This window comes from Misgurnus anguillicaudatus, chromosome 17, assembly GCF_027580225.2.
Source record: "Misgurnus anguillicaudatus chromosome 17, ASM2758022v2, whole genome shotgun sequence".
Classification (NCBI taxonomy): Eukaryota; Metazoa; Chordata; class Actinopteri; order Cypriniformes; family Cobitidae; genus Misgurnus; species Misgurnus anguillicaudatus.
In genome coordinates, this window is record NC_073353.2 from 20,434,129 (window position 1) to 20,454,252 (window position 20,124).

A 20,124-nucleotide genomic window follows, 5' to 3' on the forward strand; every position below is an offset into this window, starting at 1 on the left:
AAAAGTCATAATTTCGACTTTTTATCTCATAATTATGACTTTAAAAGTCATAATTTTGACTTTTTATCTCATAATTATGACTTTAAAAGTCATAATTTCGACTTTTTATCTCATAATTATGACTTTAAAAGTCACAATTTCGACTTTTTATCTCATAATTTCGACTTTAAAAGTCATCATTTCGACCTTTTGTCTCATGGTTATGACTTTTTATCTTATAGTTATGACTTTAAAAGTCATAATTTTGACTTTAAAAGTCATAATTATGAGATAAAAAGTCATAATTTCGACTTTTTATCATCTCATAATTATGACTTTTAAAGTCATAATTTCGATTTTTTTATCTCATAATTATGAATTTAAAGTCATAATTTCGACTTTTTATCTCATAATTATGACTTTTTAATCTCATAATTATGACTTTAAAAGTCATAATTTCGACTTTTTATCTCATAATTATGACTTTAAAAGTCATAATTTCGACTTTTAAAGTCATAATTATGATTTATCAGAACGTGATTTTTTTTCTTATGTGGCGGAAATGGGCTTCCATACATTTGGCATCTATACTCTGTAGTTAGTATTTTGAGGATTTGGGAAAATAATGTAGGTCACATTTAAATGTCCTTCTTTAAACAGTCCCTGTTTGTGTATTTGCGACTATTCCATCCTTACAATTTGTGCGTAACATAACATTTAGACAGATTGACTTTCTTTACAACTAGTGAGAGTCACATAACTAACTACCTTGTAGTCAGAAATACAAAACATATATTATGGTTGACAACATTACAAGTTTGATCCATCAGATTGACGTATGCTATAATCTTCTTTATTTTGTTGGAAACATTGCATCTTTATCATCACAGTATTCATGATGATGCTTTGATTTTTCATCCTTTGTGTTTCTAAAGTTACGTCTCAAGAGCTATTTTTATATTGATGGGCATTCACAAGCCCACGCAGACTTTAAAAAACAAATTTGTCTGAAAAACGAAGCTTTGAAAATAGGTTAAAACAATGCAATACTTGTACAGACGGTTTCCACACGCGCATGCTCCTAGTGAGCTTCGCTTTCGGGATATGCAAATCGTCCATTTTCATCTGCCAATCAGATGATGCGTTTTTGACAGAGGACTCGAGTAGCGCTTGTGGGGCGGAGTCAAGCGCTGAGCGAGGACTAAAACCACCGCAGCCCGCGAGCAGACCTCAGTGTGAGGAGAATCATGGACGTAAACTAAACAGAAAGTTACCATGATAAAAGTTAGGCATTTCTTTCAAATTGCAGCAACAACACCCGTTTCCCTTGTAAATCAACAACCAGTCCCCACAGGGTCTGAGGTTTGATCAAGTTTACAAGGCATCGCTCTTTAAACACTTATTACAGTTACACTCTGACAGAAAGAATGCGCGAGGCAGTTAGCATTAGCCGGCTAGCAGCGTGCTGACAGCAGCGAAAGGAGGCGAACAAAAGACTTCTCTGCATTAGTCCGCTTGTAGTGACACTCGGTCCATGTAGCAGGGGAGATTATCAGCACAATGCCAGTGTTACTTTTTCTAATAGACACGTCCGCCTCCATGAACCAGCGCTCCCATCTGGGCACTAGCTATTTGGACATAGCGAAGGGCGCAGTTGAGACTTTCCTGAAGGTAAATAAACACACATCTCAGCATTCTTTCACTCTACTAAAAACTTACTAAAACGTGTCCATTCACTTTTCTCCACAGCTGAGGAGTCGAGATCCAGCCAGCAGAGGGGACAGATACATGTTAGTGAGTTACGAGGAAGCGCCTGCTGGAATTAAGGTACTGTTTTATTTTTCTCCAAACCTTTTTTATTTCACTTCAGATACTTTCATCTTTCGGTTCACCGTTTTGATTTAGAAAATACGTCGGCTAAATCTGTGGTGTCAAAATATTTTCTCCAGCATGTATTTGTGTGTTTTGAACATGGCCGACATTTTGTCCAGTGTGGCAGCAGAGAGCTCTGTGTTCTTTGTGTGTGTGTGTGTGTGTGTGTGTGCGTGCGTGTGTGTGAGAGAGGAGAAAGAGATTGGGACCATCCTAAGTTTTCTACCCAGAGAAGGATTCATGAGCCTTTACACTACACTTCAACGTGAGACCATTTAAGTCCCAGTCTAGGATCAATATGCCTGAAGAGTTGTGATGTTGGGAGTGAGTGTGTTTTTGGATCTTTTAAAAGAAATAATCTTACGTTTGGTTCTGTCTTGACATTTCAGGCCGGGTGGAAGGACAGTCATGCCACTTTTATGACAGAGCTGAGGAACCTTCAAGCAGTTGGATTGACGACAATTGGCCAGTCTTTACGGACCGCTTTTGACTTGCTTAATCTCAATAGATTAGTTTCGGGGATAGACAACTATGGACAGGTATGTTCTGGACCACAGACTGGTATAAAGTCTGTGGTCTGACCCCATGAGCCCAGTCCCACATCTCACAGTTAAACAAGCACCCAGTAGGCTCACACTTTGCCAACATGATCCCAAGAGCCCCTGTTAACACGCACTACTAATTATCATATTGCTTTTAACCTTCAAATAAGGGCAAACATAACCAAGAGCAAGTCTTGTCGTAGGACCAGTTATGTTTTTAATTACTCCAAGTGATGGCTTGATTGCAGTTATGTTTCTTATGTTGTACAAGATGCAAAACTTTACATTTTCAGGAGATTCAAGAGTCATGTTTTCTAATAAAAGCTCTTGTGTTTAGCACATTAAACAACAGATAGACTATAAGGTTACATCTTTTAAATTTTTTATGAAGCCCACCTTCATATTGAACCTTCTTAGTAAATTAAATTGTTTTTGAGTTATATTTAGCTAGAACAAACATTTAAAAAATAATAGGTAATTAGATTTTCAAATAAATTGGTGATTAACAGGCTATTATATTGTTGTTAAGATATTTAATGCTAGAGTATTGCTTAGATATTCTGGGTGGTTGCTGTCAGGTGGCCCGGGATTGTGTCTTAATACAAATTTTATTCTTTGATCAATTTATTGGCTATCAGGAAAAAAATTATAGCACACTTCTCAACAAACGGCACAGTTCATTTTAAGAGCCATTTTACATGATGTTGGGGATGGGGTTGCTTGTGTTCTGTAGTTCAACTGGTAGAGACTGGTGTGTGTGCAACTTCAAGATCATGGGTTCAGTTACCTGAAAACACACACAATGATAAATATATGTTTTCCTGTACTGCAGATCGCTTTAGAGCAGGGGTCTCCTACCTTTTTGTGAGCAAGGGCTACCATGATGGATAAAACAATCTGGAGGGCTACTTTTTTTATATATTCTACTTAAAGCTTTTTTGTTTTACTTGTTGTTTTTATTTTAATTGTTGATATGTTTTATCATTTTTAACAATGCCAAAATGTGATAAAAAATATGTAATAAATAAATATTAAAATTGAGGCTATTAATAGAATGTGCTTTCGCGGGCAACTCTCAGATTTTATGTGGGCAACCTGGTGCTCGTGGGGAGACCACTGCTTTAGAGAAATCAGGTCAAATGCTTAACTGTAAATGTTGCTGGATGACTTGCACGTTTAAAATTGTAGTCTAAGCAGCAGTAATATTAAGACTCGCCTTCACAATTATATAGTTTACCAGAAATAAAGACTTAAATTTAGCAAAGATTTAAAGTTAGCAACTCTTTCTGTTGCTTTTTAAATAAATCTGCTTTTTAGTTTCATACATCATATTGTTTTCATGTTTTGATAGAGAACTGTTGAAATGTTTTGTTTATATGTTATGGTTTAGATGATTTTCTATATTGTGTCTTTCTTACTGGCATGTAGTAGAACTAAATGTAGTATTCAGGGTTCCCAGGGTCCTTGAAATCCTTGAAAGTTTGTGATTCTGGGGGAAATAATTCAAGGCCCTGGAAAGTTTTTGAAAAATACATACATAAATACAGGTCATTGACAGTGCTTGAATCTATTTTATGCAAGAAGCTTTCTGGAAAAAAATCCATATTATCCCCCGTGTAGTGTAGGATTAGGGCTGTGCAAAAAATCGGCTGCGATTCTCATGCGTTTTTCATCAGTAAAGCCGGTTCCTTGATTAGTATTAAATTGCCATCAGCTGCTTTCAGATGGAGTGGCATTTACTATATAGAGCCGTAGTTCACAGAGAAGTTAGGCAAAATCGGGTTCATAATCGATGAAAATCGACTCCAATAATCTATGCGATTTTGCCTGGCTTCTCTGTGAACTGCGGGTCTGTGTAGTGGGTGCCGCTCCATCTGAGAGCAGCTGATGGCGATTTGCTTCTAATCACGGAACCGGCTTTGCTGATGAAACACGCATGAAAACCGCAGAATATCATAAAAATTCTTGCCTTTTAAGCACACATGCTAAACTGTTCACTTTAAAGATACAATTTGTATTTATGCGCCGAAAGATGGCGCCAGATCAAACAAAAACAATGATGTTGTTTACTGACGCTCTGAAGCAGCGTGGAATTATGGGATTTGTAGTCTTTAACTTTAGCCATCAATCAGACGAGAACGAGAAATCACGTTGATGGATAAGGTAATCAAGTCTTATAAATGTTGCGGTTGATGACATCATTTATTTCATTATGTAAGTTTATATGTGATGTTCAAAACGAAATTGTTAGTCATATTGATATTACAGTATTAGTCCAAATTCGATGGTTAACACAGCTCAGAATTAAGTTTTCAACTTACAATCTACAATGATTTTTCACATAATGTATTGACAGTACAAATCTTATTGTGAAGTGTCTTAAAATGACCATTTATATTGCTGTACAATACCTTTTGATGTGCATATCGTCTGCGGGAAGACGCGCTGATTACTATCGACACACCAATGTTGTGATCAATATAATAGCATACGCTTTTTGAAGGGTTACGAATCAAAACAACTCACCCATCGCGTAAAACACAAGCAGGATCAGAATCTCGGTCTAGTTAAATGTTGTCGGGAAGCTCTCTCCATCCAGAAAATGCAACAACAAATTGATCCTCCCTCGTTTTGTTCCAAACTCTTCTTGGGTCGTTTGGTTGGCCCGTACGCTTACAGGAGCTGACACAACCAGCGGCAGAAGGTACAGAGATATCCATAAGTCCATAAGCAGGCGCATAGTTCTGCATTTGTCCACAACACTGGCTGCGTCCGAAAACTCAAGGCAGTGAGGACTTGCCTCGCTGCCTCATGAGGAAATGACTTCGGCCTCGGAGGCCTGAAGGCCGCTCAGAGAAAGGCTTTCCGACGTACTTCAAAGGCAGCGTGTTTGAAATATAAACAGAGAGCGCCTTTGTGATAACTAATCACATATTTGAAAACTACAATACTAATTTCTCGCTAGAAATGCAATTAAAATGCTTAAAAAGTGAAAATATACGTTTATTTTCACTAAATTTGTGCTCCAGCCGCTTCCTTGGCCGCCATTATATTTTCACTGTTGTCATGTGGTTTACGTCAGTAAAGGCGGTGACAAAGGGTCACATGGATATTAACGTCATTGACAGGAGACTGCACTGCCCCGTGTCAATGTTTTGAATGGAAATTTTCTCACGATTTACAAGTAGTTGAAAACATTACAGATATTGATAGTAATCAGCTGGACAAAATATATAACACTGGCCAAGTGGTTTTTGGTGATTTTACTGCAAATATCTTACAAATTGCACCTTTAAATGCTTATATTTTCTATATGTTGATTCCTACCAAAATGTTTTTTGCATAGTTGTGTTTGACACATGAAAACGCATCGGGTTACGTATGTAACTGTTGTTCCCTGAGAAGGGAACGAGATGCTGCGTCTCCATTGCCATACTTCCTGCATTCCTGTAACATCCGTCTTTGGCCATATTTCAGATAGCGATATACTTCCTGGCTCCCGCGTCACCCTGTTTTTGTCGTTAAGCCCCCCCTATGGTTGAATTTGATATACACTTTCAGACGCACTTACCCCTGGAAGCGTCCCCAAAGTGTCACCGCAGTTACGCAGCCCAAGTTCCCTCAAAAGGGAACTGTAACAATGTATCACGATGTAACATTGCTCTTAACGTTTAGTCCTTGAATTTGAGGGTATTGCACCTGGAAAGTTCTTGAAAGGTCCTTGAATTTAAAGTTAAGAGTATTATGACTAATGAAAAAGTGGTAATTTTATTCATCCTCTGGCTGCTCGTAATAAATTTAGACAGAAAGTTTCATTTTATATCATTGTGTGTGTCAAGTCATGGATCTCTACTGCTTTGGTGAACACAACTGTTTTCATTATGGCTTTGAGTAATGTGGTGTCATCCGTAAAATCTGCACTGTGTTGAAGAAGCAATTAGGTGTGATTATTTATAGAAAATATTCTTTAAATTAATACTCTTAATGTATCTGTGTATATGTCACAGAGTCAGTGTAGCTATGAAAAACATCAGTAGCTCTGGCATTATTTCAAGTTATGCATTTGTTTAATGAGCTCTCTCTCAAATGCTTGGCATTTTATGATTGTTTTATGACCTTCATATGGTCTGTTCTGTTGCAGGGTAGAAACCCTTTTTTCTTGGAGCCTGCTATTATTGTGGCCATAACTGATGGCAACAAGCTGACCAGCAGTGCTGGGGTACAAGATGAGGTGGGTTGTTACTTTTCATTGACTGCTTTTGAGAGCTTCCTTTTGGAATAGCCTTCCTGTCTTGTCATCAGTTTCCTATTTCATTTTGTTATCCCCTGAGCTGTTGTTTCCAGCCATTTATCTCAAATATAATTTACTGTCTCCATTGCCAAGTCTAGATTTAGTTCTGTACCGCATGACTTTCAGATCTATTGCAACAGTATGTAGCTGGTACAATGAGCAGTACAACAAAATATCAGTGTTTTGTTATGGCAGCATTTTACCATTACTTTACGTGCTGACCTGTGCAGTGAATTAATTCATCCTTTTTCTCTGCTCCAGTTACATTTACCCCTGACAACACCATTGCCAGGCAGTGAGCTGACCAAAGAGCCGTTCAGATGGGACCAGCGACTCTTCTCTTTAGTTCTCCGCATTCCAGGCCACACCTCACCTGACCCAGAACCAATGGGTGGAGTTCCACTTGACTCCTCCCCTATTACGCCAATGTGTGAAGTCACAGGAGGTGTGTGTGCTGCTTTAGTTTTTTCACCTGTATTTGTTAGGGTGCACTCATATTATACCTAACCCAACCGAACAATGAGTGCGATTGTCCCCCCTCCCTAGTCCCACAGAAATAAGCACTCACACTGTACTTTGAGCGATCCAAGCACAGGCACGCTTTGGTAATTCAAATGAGATTGTTTTATAGAAAACAGGAAGTAAAGCACAACATAATACCTGTTTGGTTGGGATAATGTGAGCGCGCCCTTGGGCTTTTTTAAACAAATTGTTGCTTTAAATATTATGACATTTTGTTTTCATCATGTGGTTGGATGGGGTGTCTAACAGTACATAAATATGCTTTAACCTCAAGAGGCCTGCCTTGGCACAGTGGCAATAGTCCATTTTATTTAACATTTAGATTTACTTGAAGAGGAGCAATGAGGACTATTCAGGCTATTTATGAGATTAGGAGCATCAAAGTTTGATTTTAATAATTGATTTCAATTCAATTTCAATGGCATTATGCAGTATTAAAGATATCAAGGTTAGATTTTAACAGATTTTTCTTTACCTTATGTTGTTTATGTAGAAAACAGTCAATCTCACAAAAAAGTGATTATAGCTGGGTTCATAGGCTGTGTCACATTAATGTTTAGTTTCAGAAGATGTTGTTTGCTAGATCTTAGCAATGCTTTAGCATGAAAAGCGGTGCACCTTCACAAACTGGCTTTTTTAATACTTTTTGTTGTTCATTCAATTTGTTATGTCAAAGTTATTGTAGTGAATATAACTGGAAACCAGTTTAATAGGTGTGGCATGCATTGGCTAGTCCACATGCAACTTCAAAAGTTTGCAATATTCCCATTATTGAAAGGCAACAACACATGCAGCTGACAGTGACTGTGCTCGACCTTGCTTGTCTAAAATGCTGAGAAGTGGTATTTGAATTGTGAATTGAAGAGAAATGCTGATTCGCACAGTCGTGTAATTGAGACAGAAACATAAAGAGATGAGAGATGAGTCTGTGTGTGTGTGCGTGCGTGCGTGTTGGCAATGAACTGACAAAGCACACAGAAAGCAATTTGGTTTACTCCACAGTGCTTGAAATTGAGTTACTGCTTATCTTGTGTCAGACTTGTTTGCCAAAGACTAAAACAAATACGTGTTTCCCCTGTGTCTTTGTAGGTCGGTCATACAGTGTATTTTCTCAAAGAATGCTAAACCAGTGCCTAGAGTCTCTAGTGCAGAAGATTCAGAGTGGAGTGGTCATCAATTTTGAGAAGACGGGACCTGACCCCACTCCTACCGAAGATGATGACCGCAAATGAAGTGTTTCAATAGTAATGCCATGTGATCTTGCTGTGGTCTGCCATGGCCTGTATGTAATGGTTTATTTAAAGGATTAGTCCATTTTCTTTAAAAGTTCCAGATAATTTACTCACCACCATTGCATCCAAGATGTTGATGTTTTCTTTGTTCAGTCGAGAAGAAATTGTTTTTTGGGGGAAAACATTCCAGGATTTTACTAATTTTAATGGACTTTAATGGACCCCAACGCTTAGGTGTTTTAATGCAGTTTCAAATTGCAATTTCAACGATTGTCATTTTTTTGGCAAGAAAGGAAAGATCACTTTTAAACCACAACTTCTCTTCTTCCTCTGGCTGTTTGACGAGCCAGCACGACCTCACGTAATGACGTGCAAAGGTCACGTGTTACATATATGAAATGCACGTTTGCGGACCATTTTAAACAATAAACTGACACAAAGACATTAATTAGTATCATTCGACATACAACAATTGCCGTTAACATGTCATGTGTGAACAGAACCTTTCCGGTAAATCAGTGCTCCCAATTTACCAGTAAGACAGGTTGTAAGATTACCAGTAATTTACCGGTAAGCGCTGTGTGTGAATGAAAATTACCGGCATTTAGAACGGACGACGTCAGACCGTGCTGACAGCTTCGGGCCAATCATAGCGTTTTAATACAGATGACGCGTGTACCCCCGCAGTGTTTACTGACGTTTCCACACACATGCTGCTTGAAAGTTGAGCACACCTGAAGTTTACGTCCACATTTCTTCACCAAAGTTGTTTAAAACAGCTTACCGCCGAATTGCCGACGTCCTTAGCACGCCCTCTGTGAAGCCTAAAGTGCAAACAGTACTGTTGTTAAAAACGCATTTTCGGTTTGACGTCGTCTCATTCAATGTTGTTTGGTCATGAGCAACTTCGCGACTGTTTACCACAGATGTGAAAACAACAAAATACGGACCGTGGTTATGAACGACGTGGATTGTTTACAAATACAACACTGAGCTCGCCGCGAGCTACAGGTACTTCCGCTTTCTCAACGAATTTACCGGTATTTTGATACTGATGTGTGAATGATGTCTTACTGGTAAAATAACGGAACGCCACTGCGTGTGTGAACAGCACATTTTTGTATATACTGGTAAATTCATTCCGGTAAATTCATGGTAATTTACCAGAATTACTGTGTGAAAGAGGCTAATGTCAGAACGGTCCTCTTTCTCCACACTTGTAAACACTGGGGCGTAGTTTCGCATACGTCATCCGTGACCTCTTGACACGTGTTGGCGCGTCACAGGACCGGAGGAAGACGAGAAGTTGTGGTTTAAAAGTGCACATTTTTATTTTTTTTGTCAAAAATGACAATCGTTTCGCCAGATAAGACCCTTATGCCTCATTTGAGATTGTTTAGAAACTGCAATTTTAATCTGCATTAAAACTTTTAAGTGTTGGGGTTAGGGATGCTCCGATCGATCGGCCGCCGATCGGTATCGGCCGATAATGGCATTAAATTACTCGATCGGTGCTCGCTAAATCTGCCGATCTCATAAACCGATTTTTCTGTTTACTTTTGTCATCAAAAGGATCCTGAATGCGGTTGCAATTAAAGAAATTTTTTACGTAGCCCGAGCATTTTTACAACCTGTTGCTCATGTGCAGCGTGCAGATTTGTATGTCTCTCTTTGCCTTTACAGAGATATGCGTATTTACCGGAGGACGCGCTCCGGTAAACAGCGCGAGGCGTCTTCACATCCCCATCAAACAACGTATACAACACATATCTATCATGGACAATTGCATCCTCATGCCAAAAGTTTCTTATTTGCATGCGTCTTAAAGTTTTGAGCGTTTAAACTTTTATTTTCCTCACAGCTGCTTGTCTGCGTTCAGCCGCCGCCCACTCACACAGCAGCCTGTCATCAGTGCACGTGAACAGAGCGATCCCTCTCTCACGTCTTAAAGCTGCAGTAACCTAATTCATCTCTCATAAAATCACTCTCTGCTCTTGACTAAAGAATTTTTATACTTCATACGAATGCGTGTATATTTAATTAATACAGTAAAGTCTGTGAAGTGTTTTATTTTCAGTACTTTTAGGAGACATAAGCCTTTTTAAAGCCATATTAAATTTCTCTTATTTGTTGTGCTTATTTATTTGAGTCTCTATTAAAACAATAATATACCAAATTACTGCAAGTAATATAACAAAGGCAACATCCGTGGTATTATTTTATTTAGAAAGATTGTAACAGTTACAGTCATCAAGCTTGCATATCAGCTTTAAAAAATATCGGAATCGGTATCGGCCGATCAGGAAGATTACAAATCGGTGATCGGTATCGGCTGCAAAACTCCTGATCGGAGCATCCCTAGTTGGGGTCCATTAAAATGAGAAAAATCCTGGAATGTTTTTTTTTTCAAAAAACATAATTTCTTCTCGACTGAAACAAAGAAAGACATCAACATTTTGGATGACATGGTTTGTGGTGAGTAAGTAATCTGGATTTTTTTTTAAGAAAACTGACTAATCCTTTAAACGAATGGCATAAAGCGACTTTCATTTCTTATGTGATACAGCTGCATTTTTAGTAAGACGTAGGCAGTGTTTTGTCTGTGTTACAGTTGAGTAGGAGGGATGAATTGTGTAGTTATTTTTACCAGTCCTATATTGGGGTGCATTTATAGTACTCTGTAACAATGTATTGCACAATATCTATTATAGTAGAAAAGATTAAAAAGAATATGCCAGATATAAACAGTATCAAATGTATACAAAATACATAAAGGGCGTTATTGTATGGATAGTAATTTAATTCCACAGAGGCTTAGTTTAAATTTGGTTTAATCTTGTGAACCCGATAGGGCTTTGAGTAAGGATCTAGTATTTTTCTTTTCCAGATGGTCCAGCAGAGGTGAAGTATGGACCACAGCCATGGCACAGTTCTCATAAGCTTATCTATGTCAGACCCAATCCTAAAACTGGTGTTCCTGTGGGTCACTGGCCTCTCCCAGAATCCTTTTGGCCTGATCAGAACTCTCCTACTTTGGTACGACAAAGCTCTTGTATGTCCTGTGATCTGTACCATCTGTTCAGAGCTGTTTTTATTTGTACCGACTCTGTGCCTTTTTCAGTGTCATGAATTATGTCTTTATCTTTATTTTGCTTGTGTTGCCTCCATGCAGCCTCCACGTACAGCTCACCCGCAGGTGAAGTTCACATGTGTTGATTCAGAGCCCATGGTGGTGGATAAAGTTCCCTTTGACAAGTATGAGCTGGAGCCTTCGCCGCTTACACAGTACATACTAGAAAGGAAATCACCACACACCTGCTGGCAGGTACCGCTCATCAACTGTACATTCACATGTAGTTTAGAGATCATTGGTACAGCTATGGCTACATGTTAATTGTGGTGATGTTCTCGTTTAGGTTTTTGTGTGTAACAGTGCGAAGTATGGAGAACTCGGGCAGCCTTTTGGCTATCTGAAAGCCAGCACGGCTCTTAACTGTGTCAACTTATTTGTTATGCCCTATAACTATCCTGTGGTACTGCCTTTGCTTGGTAAGTTTAATTGATTTTTCTATTAAGTACTTTGTTTTTACTAAGCAACCACCTTTTTATGATTGTATGTTAATTGCTAAAACAGACATTTGCATTTCTGCATTTCTAGATGACTTAATTACTGTGCATAAGTTTAAGCCTCCGGCAAAATGGCGACAGTCTTTTGAAACTTATCTTAAGACAATGCCCCCTTACTACATCACTGTAAGTAATTAAATTACTTTCATTCATACGACCATATGTTTTGCGTATGTTTTTTTATGTTGTTTAGCAAATATTTCCCCTTCCTATTTCTGACAGGCCCTGCGGAAAGCCCTAAGAATGATGGGAGCTCCAAACCTGCTGGCTGAAAACATGGAGTATGGCCTCAGCTACAGTGTTGTGTCCTACCTCAAAAAGCTCAGTCAGCAGGTATCTACTAAACATAAATTTCGGTTGTTAAAAGTGCCTCATGCTTCGAAAGTCTTCATTGGAATTGGTTTTGTGTGAACATTTCAGGCGAAAGTGGAGGCAGACAGAGTTTGTGCATTAGTGGGGAAAAAGGCAGCACCAGAAAATGGGATTAAACTTCGTTGTAGAAGCTCCGCGATTTCTCTGGCGCACAGGAAGGATTTCACACAGCTGCTGCACAGCATCATGGGAGACGGGCCAGCTCTGCCTAATGAGGCTAATACAAAAGAGTTTGCTGGGTTTCAGCTAGCTTCTCTGAATACAGTAAGTGCATAGCATACTTTGTCACACCCAAATACTGCACAAAGTGTGGTTGTTTTGCACTGTTGTGTGAGACAGGAAATCCACAAAAATACACAAGGTGAATAAAGTTTTGGCAAGAGGCTAAGTGTAGCTTTTAAAAATGTGCAGTTCAGAAAGCTTGAGTGTCCCATTTTTAGAAATAACTATTATTTTTACAAGATCACATTAGAATCAAAATAATAAATAATCTGTGAAACTAATTTTTTTGACTGTATCCAGGCTACTGTTTTATGAAGTAAAAGTGCATAAGGACTGAGATAATGACACTATAAAAATATCATTAATTCTGTCATAAACCGTTCTTATTGATTTGCGTCTCTCATTCTCACCATTATCCATCTGTTTTCCGAAAGGCATTGAAGCCACAAGCATTACGTAACCCCTATGATATCCCAAGGGCTCATCTGTTGGACCAGCTGAGCCGCATGAGGCGCAACCTTCTGCACACCAATGTTTGCATTCTTAAAGGGCAAGATCAAGGTAACATTCAGAGGCCCATTAATAGATATTAAAGGGACACTCCACTTTTTTTTAAATATGCTCATTTTTCAGCTCCCCTGTAGATGGGCGGTTGATTCTTGCCGTTTTGAAATCCATTCAGCTGGTCTCCGGGTCTGGTGCTGCCACTTTTGGCGTGGCTTGGCACAGTCCATTGAGTCTGATTGGACCATTAGCATCATGGCACGGTAAAAAATAACCAAAGAGTTTGGATATTTTTTCTATTTAAAACTTGACTCTTCTGTAGTTACATCGTGTACTAAGACAGACAGAAAATTAAAAGCTGCGATTTTCTAGGCATATATACTCTCAAACTGGCTTAATAATCAGTGTCTTTTCCGATGTAACATGGATGCAGCAGGCGTAGTGTTATTACGCACTGCCCGAAAATAGTCCCCTTGGTTACTTTCAATGGCAGGGGACTATTTTGGGGCAGTACTCAACACCTGGTTATTTATTAGCGCAATGCTAATGGTCTAATCAGATTCAATGGATTTTGCTAAGCTATGCTAAAAATTGCTAGCAGCAGACCTGGAGATCAGCTGAATGTATTCCAAAACGGAAAGAATCGAATTTTTGACTCTGGAGAAGCTGGAAAATTAGAATATTTTCAAAAGAAGTGGAGTGTCCCTTTAATCTTCGAGAAAATCTTGGAGCAGTTTTCTATGTGTCAGGCCAATTCAATAAATTGTATTTAACCCAAAAAGAACTTTTGTAATGTTTTGTAAGCCTGAAAGAAATAATTTATAATCAATATTTTTCCTAGATCAACTTCACAGTGTGCCTATAGCTCAGATGGGCAACTATCAGGACTTCCTGAAGCATTGCCCCGCCCCTCTGAGAGAGGCAGACCCTGATCAGCCTAAACGTCTGCACACCTTTGGCAACCCCTTTAAATTGGACAAAAAGGTAAAATGTATATTCTAATTGCAAACCTTTTCCTTTTATAAAGAACCTCTAAGATTTGATGTTTAGATGATAAATCATTTAGAAATCACTTTTGTGTTTAATATATATAAAATTTGTCTGTGTCAGGCAATGATGGTGGACGAAGCAGATGAATTTGTTACTGGCACTCAAAGCAAAGGCAAGCGTCCCGGAGAACCAAGCAGTCCTGCAGGGGTAGGGGCCCCTAAACGCAGACGCTGTATGTCCCCTTTGCTTCGGCTGGGTCGGGCATACACACCGCCAAAAACACCACCTAGAAGTAAGGCCAAAACCCTTTGGTGCACAAACACATTAGCAAAAACAATTTTAACATCAAGTACTGGATACTCCATCATAGACACACAATTTAGTATAAATTCCAAGCTTATGTGTATCTGTTTTATAAAACTAATCGGATAATTATCTCCAGTTCATGTTATTGGCATCCACTTCATGTTTGTTGTTACTGGGGCACTGCAAGTTTGCATTTCAAATGTGCACAAACCCTTTAAATTTGAATGTATTTTGATTGGATGTGGATGTTTCATTGAAAAACAATTGCTCTGAAAGTGATCCCAAAGATATTGTTTACTCTATCGTAGTTGTGTTGTGGACAACACTGTTCTCCTAAAAAAAAAAAAAAATTAATACTTCGTAGTGATTAATGTTGTCTTTGGTATGGATGGGCCTTTAGACTCACGAGTGTCTGATCAATCGTAGTTCCAGATGACGATCAAAAAGAGGTGACCAACCACATCACCAACCACCTTGAGTCAAATCACATCTCAGACGGTGAGCCGAGTCCTGTGCCAGAGTCTGAGCCACTCCAGCAGGGGAACCACATTCAGCTGGATGAGGTTGAGAACCAGCATGAGGGAGTGCAGGAGAACGGCCAGTCCAGCGAAAGTGAGATGTCTCTGGGCAGCGAGGGTGAAGAGGATTCCCCTCGGCGCTACCCTTCCCCCTGCCAACTGAAGAAGATCAGGAATCAAGAAAGCCAAGAGCTTAACTCTGAACTCCGAGTACTCATCACCAAGGAGATTAGGAAACCCGGGAGACGTATGTGTGAGAGTTACAACACACGTTTACATGCATTTCCATCATCTCCACTCCGGTTATGGGATTTAGAAGGGGGGTTCAATAAGCGTGGAGATGACCACCCACAAACATTTTGTCTTGGGACTGTTAAATCAAGTAACTTTGCTGGTTTGACTGCACTTGCTAAAAGTTAAATTAGTAAATATTTTTACAGCTGGTTTTCATTCATAGTTTTTTCTGTGTGTGTACATTTTAATGACTAATTCAGATTTTGAGAGTGGATTTTTCCTGATGGTTTTATATTTGTTTGACCCTTGAGGAAAAGGTTTGACATACAGTATTTTATATTATAACCAAAATCTTGTTTTTCTTCCGTGTCGATGCAGGTTATGAGAAAATCTTCTACCTCCTCAAGCAAATCCAGGGCAGTTTGGAAACACGACTGATCTTCCTGCAGAATATAATCAAAGAAGCTGCCAGGTACTCATTCCTCCTTTTAAAAATACTTAGTATCTACATCTGTTTTTTACAGAGAGCAATGTGCAAAGCCAAGTGTCTGTATTTACAGTATGTTAAATCTTTCCCCGCCATTGACGAGTTATCTAATCAATTAAGAGAAATCGCTTCCTTGCCAAAGACAGTTTTTTTTATATTTTATTTTTTATTAATTTGTCCAAAACAAATATTCAGTATAGGGAGGTAGAGACATTCTCAATGCAGAGACCTTAAATAAATAATTCAAAAATATTATTAATTACTAGGGGTGTGACAAGACACCTTATCCACGAGACGAGACACGAGATTGGGTTCACGAGAACGAGACGAGATTTTTACATTTTTTAAGAAATCCTCAATGATAAAACAAATGAATAGGAAACTGAAATCACGTTATTTTGAAATGTTTTAACTAATCTGGGACTGTCCCTAACAATTATTTTGCTAATTGATAATGAAGTAATTTGAAATTTTTTGGTGGTAAAAATAGCCCCAAGTGAGAAGTAACCTTTAAAATGACATAATAATGACGATGCAGTAATAACTGGTTCAAATAAACCATCAAAACAAGTAAACACATTACAGTAATATAGTATGACTATGTACCCTTTGTAATACACCAGCATTATGTATTATAACAAATGCCTGCAGGGGGGCGCAAAAGGACCCGCTTCTGTTAGTTTTATTTCAGAAGGTTACTTTTTAGCAAAACAACGTTTAAATACATTTAAATCTTTCATATTTGTCTAATTCTTTACAATAGAAATGATACAACTATTCTTGAGCAAGAACATGCAGACATAAAATCATGTCAATTTCGAGTGAGGGGTTAATCTGCTGAGACTTCACATCTGACACTGATTAACAGACAAACACAACGCGTCTCAGATGAACATTATTGGAAACCCAAACAAAAAAGCACACGCAGTAAAAGACAGAATATAATGCATGCTCTGTAAAAGGTTTAGCCAGAAACTTAACTTTATGCTTATATCGGACCGTGGCCGTTTCTCAAACTGAAAGCTGCAGCCTCAAGAGGTCGTATAGGCAGGCTGCATACGTCATCAAGCCTGCTTTATTTCAGTTAACTGGGCATTGCATTCGCAATTCATAAGCATATTACAACAATACGATTAAGTAAATATAATAGTAAACTTTATAATTGTAAATATTCTGTAATAAGACCGTCTTTATGACGTCTACAAATGCGCCCTCAAAAGGATGCAGCCTTTTGTTTGAGAAACGGCCGGCATTTCACCTTCACGAGAAATCTCGTGACATAATTAATTTCGCGATACATATTTAATCTCGTGAGATCTCATCGCATGAGATCTCGTCACACCCCTATTAATTACATTTTAAGTATTAAATTATTTGAATCCAAAGTTCTTGTACATTTCACCAAAAAAAATCTTGTACATTTATATATCACCCTATATGAAAGTACTAAAACATAAAACAATCAAACTGAAGAAGAAAAAAAAAAAATTAAACAACATTGTCAAAACAAATGTCTGCCCTAAGTCACTTAATAGTGACTGTATTTTATTTTACGTATCTGTAGTTATGCCATTATGCACCAGGTGGCGCTCTTACCCATCTTATCAAACACTATAGCATTTACAGATCTAAAAGCAGTAAATACTTAGTGTATGTTTTGATCATCATTCTAAATCTGATTTCTAATAAAAGTGGTATTTTTGAAGAAACCTACCCATATTTGAGAGGTGATGATAAAGAGAACAAAGGAAGATTGGATAAAAGTTTTTTTTAAAGCATATGATCTGTTCTTTTATTTGGTATGTTGTATATTCATATTTTCAATAAAGAAACTTTTCTGGAAACCATTACACTTTTATGAAAGTCTTAAAAAGCGGCCACTGGCTGGAGAAAGGAGTAAAGAAAAGTGTGGTTTTAATTCTGTAGTGTTGCTCACTATATAGATATTATATTAAATTTAGCAATCCCATACTTGTTTTATGAATAATTCAAATTAAATGTACATATTTATTTGTCTTGGCATTGTTATCCCCTTTTCCAGAAACAGAATGAATACAAAATGCATTAATAGTGATGTTTTGACTGTGACAGGTATGTTTTACGTAAAGTGTAATTGAAGCATTTTGGCTTTTGTGCATACAGATTTAAGAAACGGGTCTTGATTGAGCAGCTGGAGAACTTCTTAGAAGAGATTCACTTAAGAGCCAACAGCATGAATCATCTAGATGGTTTCTGAGCACTCCATCTGCCCTACTTGAAATGCTCACGCACAGATCTGCACTATTTATGTAATGTCTTTTTTGGACTTGTGTGTCTTCAGTCCTTCGACATTGAACCTGGTTTTATTGAGGAAATGATGCATTGTCGCCAAACCTCAGGGATGGGTGAAATGGGACAAGTGGCTCTAAAAGACGCACTCAAACACGCACTGCTATTTGTTTATGAGTCAGTTTTTCTCTTCTTGTGCCAAAGATGATCGTTATTGTTATCAGATTCATCCTTTGCCAGTTTGCTGACTACACCCCTCCTTCCCCATGGCCTTTCACACATGTCATTGATCGCTATTATAAACATGTTTTCAAGCTTGATAGGAAATGGTGCTGCCTACTTACTGTTGCATTCAGTGTCAGACCAGACAAATTTATTGTTAAATAAGTTCTTGAGCTGGATCTCTACTTATCTCTGGACTAAATCAGCAATATTCTACCCCAATAAAAACACATTATCCATCATTTTGTTGCTGTAGGTTTAAGTTGCATTGTTATTTATAACAGTTCATCTCAGGAATGCTGTCATTTTGAAAGATTTAGCAGGTGCATGCATACTTTGTTTTCCAAATACTTCATCTGAAATTTTTCATCATTGCAAATATTGCTTCAGACTTCCAAACTGTTTTCTGAATGGTTATGTTGGTTAGGCTGCATGACCATCAAGCAGTTGTTTATTATTTTCATGTTTATCACTTACCTGAATATTAAAGATGACCTCTGCTGAAAATTCTAAATGACATTTGAGGAATCTCTAAAAAGACCCGTTTATAATTCACTATAAATTTTGATTACAGTTAATATAGTAGGAAGAAAATAAAAAATATTCATACAGATATTAGTGAGGATGTCAAAATCTTTTTCACTCCTTACAAAATGGGAAACATTGTTCAAACTTCAGCCACTTGTTTATTTATGTGGAAGGCAGTTGCTGCTAATGTATTCTTACATTACTGCCCGACATTCAGTTTCCCGTATGCTATGTATTTGTTTACTTTTCTGTTTCTCTTTCTAACCCTGCACCCTAATGTAGGGACCAAACCTTTGCCATCTGTGTTACCGATAAAGATGATGGCTTATTTAAACTATTTTTAAAATTCTGTATATATGTACATGGTTACATTTGAAAATAGTATTTAAGAGAATCTTTTGGTGCAAAGCCTCTTTTTTTGTATGTATCTAAATAAAGTCTTTTACACTGTAAATAGTCATGTAAATAAAATAAATTTTTCTGTCATTAATTTTACTGTGGTTCTTCTATCCGAAGTTGTGGTATTTGAAAGTGTATATGTGCAAACCCATCTGGTTGCAAGGAGAAAAGTTCAAGTGACTCATCTTCTGTCTATTTTTTTCACTTGCCTTTCATTTGCCTCTTGTGCTAATAATACCAAGTTGTTCATTGTTCAGGGATGTGAGCAATTTGTGGCAGCGCCGTTATATTTTCTTGATTTGTCAAGCTCATAACTTGAATTTTTTTTTTTGACATGATGTGCCCATGCTGCTTATAAAGGTTTAGATAAAGAAAAACTTTTAAAGGCTTCACCTCATTGGCTCTTTGATTTCACTACAAAAAATTAGCTTGAATTGAGTGTTTACAGGGTTCCCACACATTAGTTAACTTCAAATTCAAGGACTTTCCAGGTCCAATACCAAATGTGGGGACACATTTCAAGTGAGAGCAAGGTTACGTTGTTACAGTTCCCTTTTGAGGGAACTCGTGCTGTGTCACTATGTTTATCAAATTCAACCAATGGTGAGGCTTAACGACAAAGACATGGTGACGCGGAGCCAGGAAATTGCTATCTGAAATATTTCCAAAGATGGCGTTACAGAGACGCAGGAAGTATGGCAAGGGAGATGCAGCATCTCGTTCCCTTCTCAGGGAACAACGGTTACATACCTAACCCAAGACGGTTTTATTTGTCAAACACAACTATGCAAAAAAGCATTTTGGCATGAATCAACATACAGAAGATATAAGCATTTAAAGCGAACAGTTTAGCACGTGTACTTAAAGTGCTAGAATTTTTATGATATTTTCCTACACTACACAGGGAATAATATGGATTTTTTTCCAGTAAATCTCTTGCATAAAATAGATTCAAGCACTTTCAATGAGCTGTGTCTATGTATGTATATTTTCAAAAACTTCCCAGGGC

The 20,124-nt window shown here is 37.9% G+C and overlaps 1 protein-coding gene across 2 annotated transcripts; it reads left to right on the forward strand.

Annotated features, from left to right (window-relative positions):
* Window positions 1-1,159: 1,159 nt before the first annotated feature.
* Window positions 1,160-19,202, forward strand: ints6 (integrator complex subunit 6). 2 transcript variants are annotated; one of them, XM_073855147.1, is made up of 18 exons: window positions 1,160-1,650; window positions 1,729-1,806; window positions 2,241-2,390; window positions 6,535-6,624; window positions 6,946-7,129; window positions 8,296-8,419; window positions 11,324-11,474; window positions 11,611-11,763; window positions 11,855-11,987; window positions 12,097-12,191; window positions 12,288-12,398; window positions 12,486-12,701; window positions 13,094-13,220; window positions 14,005-14,147; window positions 14,274-14,445; window positions 14,886-15,230; window positions 15,590-15,683; window positions 17,841-19,202. In XM_073855147.1, the coding sequence occupies exons 1-18, from the start codon at window positions 1,540-1,542 to the stop codon at window positions 17,932-17,934; spliced, it is 2,571 nt and encodes an 856-aa protein (XP_073711248.1). In that variant the 5' UTR covers window positions 1,160-1,539; the 3' UTR covers window positions 17,935-19,202. The 2 variants fall into 2 exon arrangements, with proteins under 2 accessions (XP_073711248.1, XP_073711249.1); XM_073855148.1 differs by having other exon boundaries at window positions 1,161-1,650; window positions 14,886-15,224.
* Window positions 19,203-20,124: the final 922 nt, after the last annotated feature.

Bases quoted from the DNA above. Each gene is read 5' to 3' on its own strand.
- ints6 (XM_073855147.1), top strand. From the start codon at position 1,540: ATGCCAGTGTTACTTTTTCTAATAGACACGTCCGCCTCCATGAACCAG. The intron at 2,391-6,534 runs GTATGTTCTGGA...GTTCTGTTGCAG, and splicing joins GGATAGACAACTATGGACAG to GGTAGAAACCCTTTTTTCTT. The intron at 14,148-14,273 runs GTAAAATGTATA...TGTCTGTGTCAG, and splicing joins CCTTTAAATTGGACAAAAAG to GCAATGATGGTGGACGAAGC.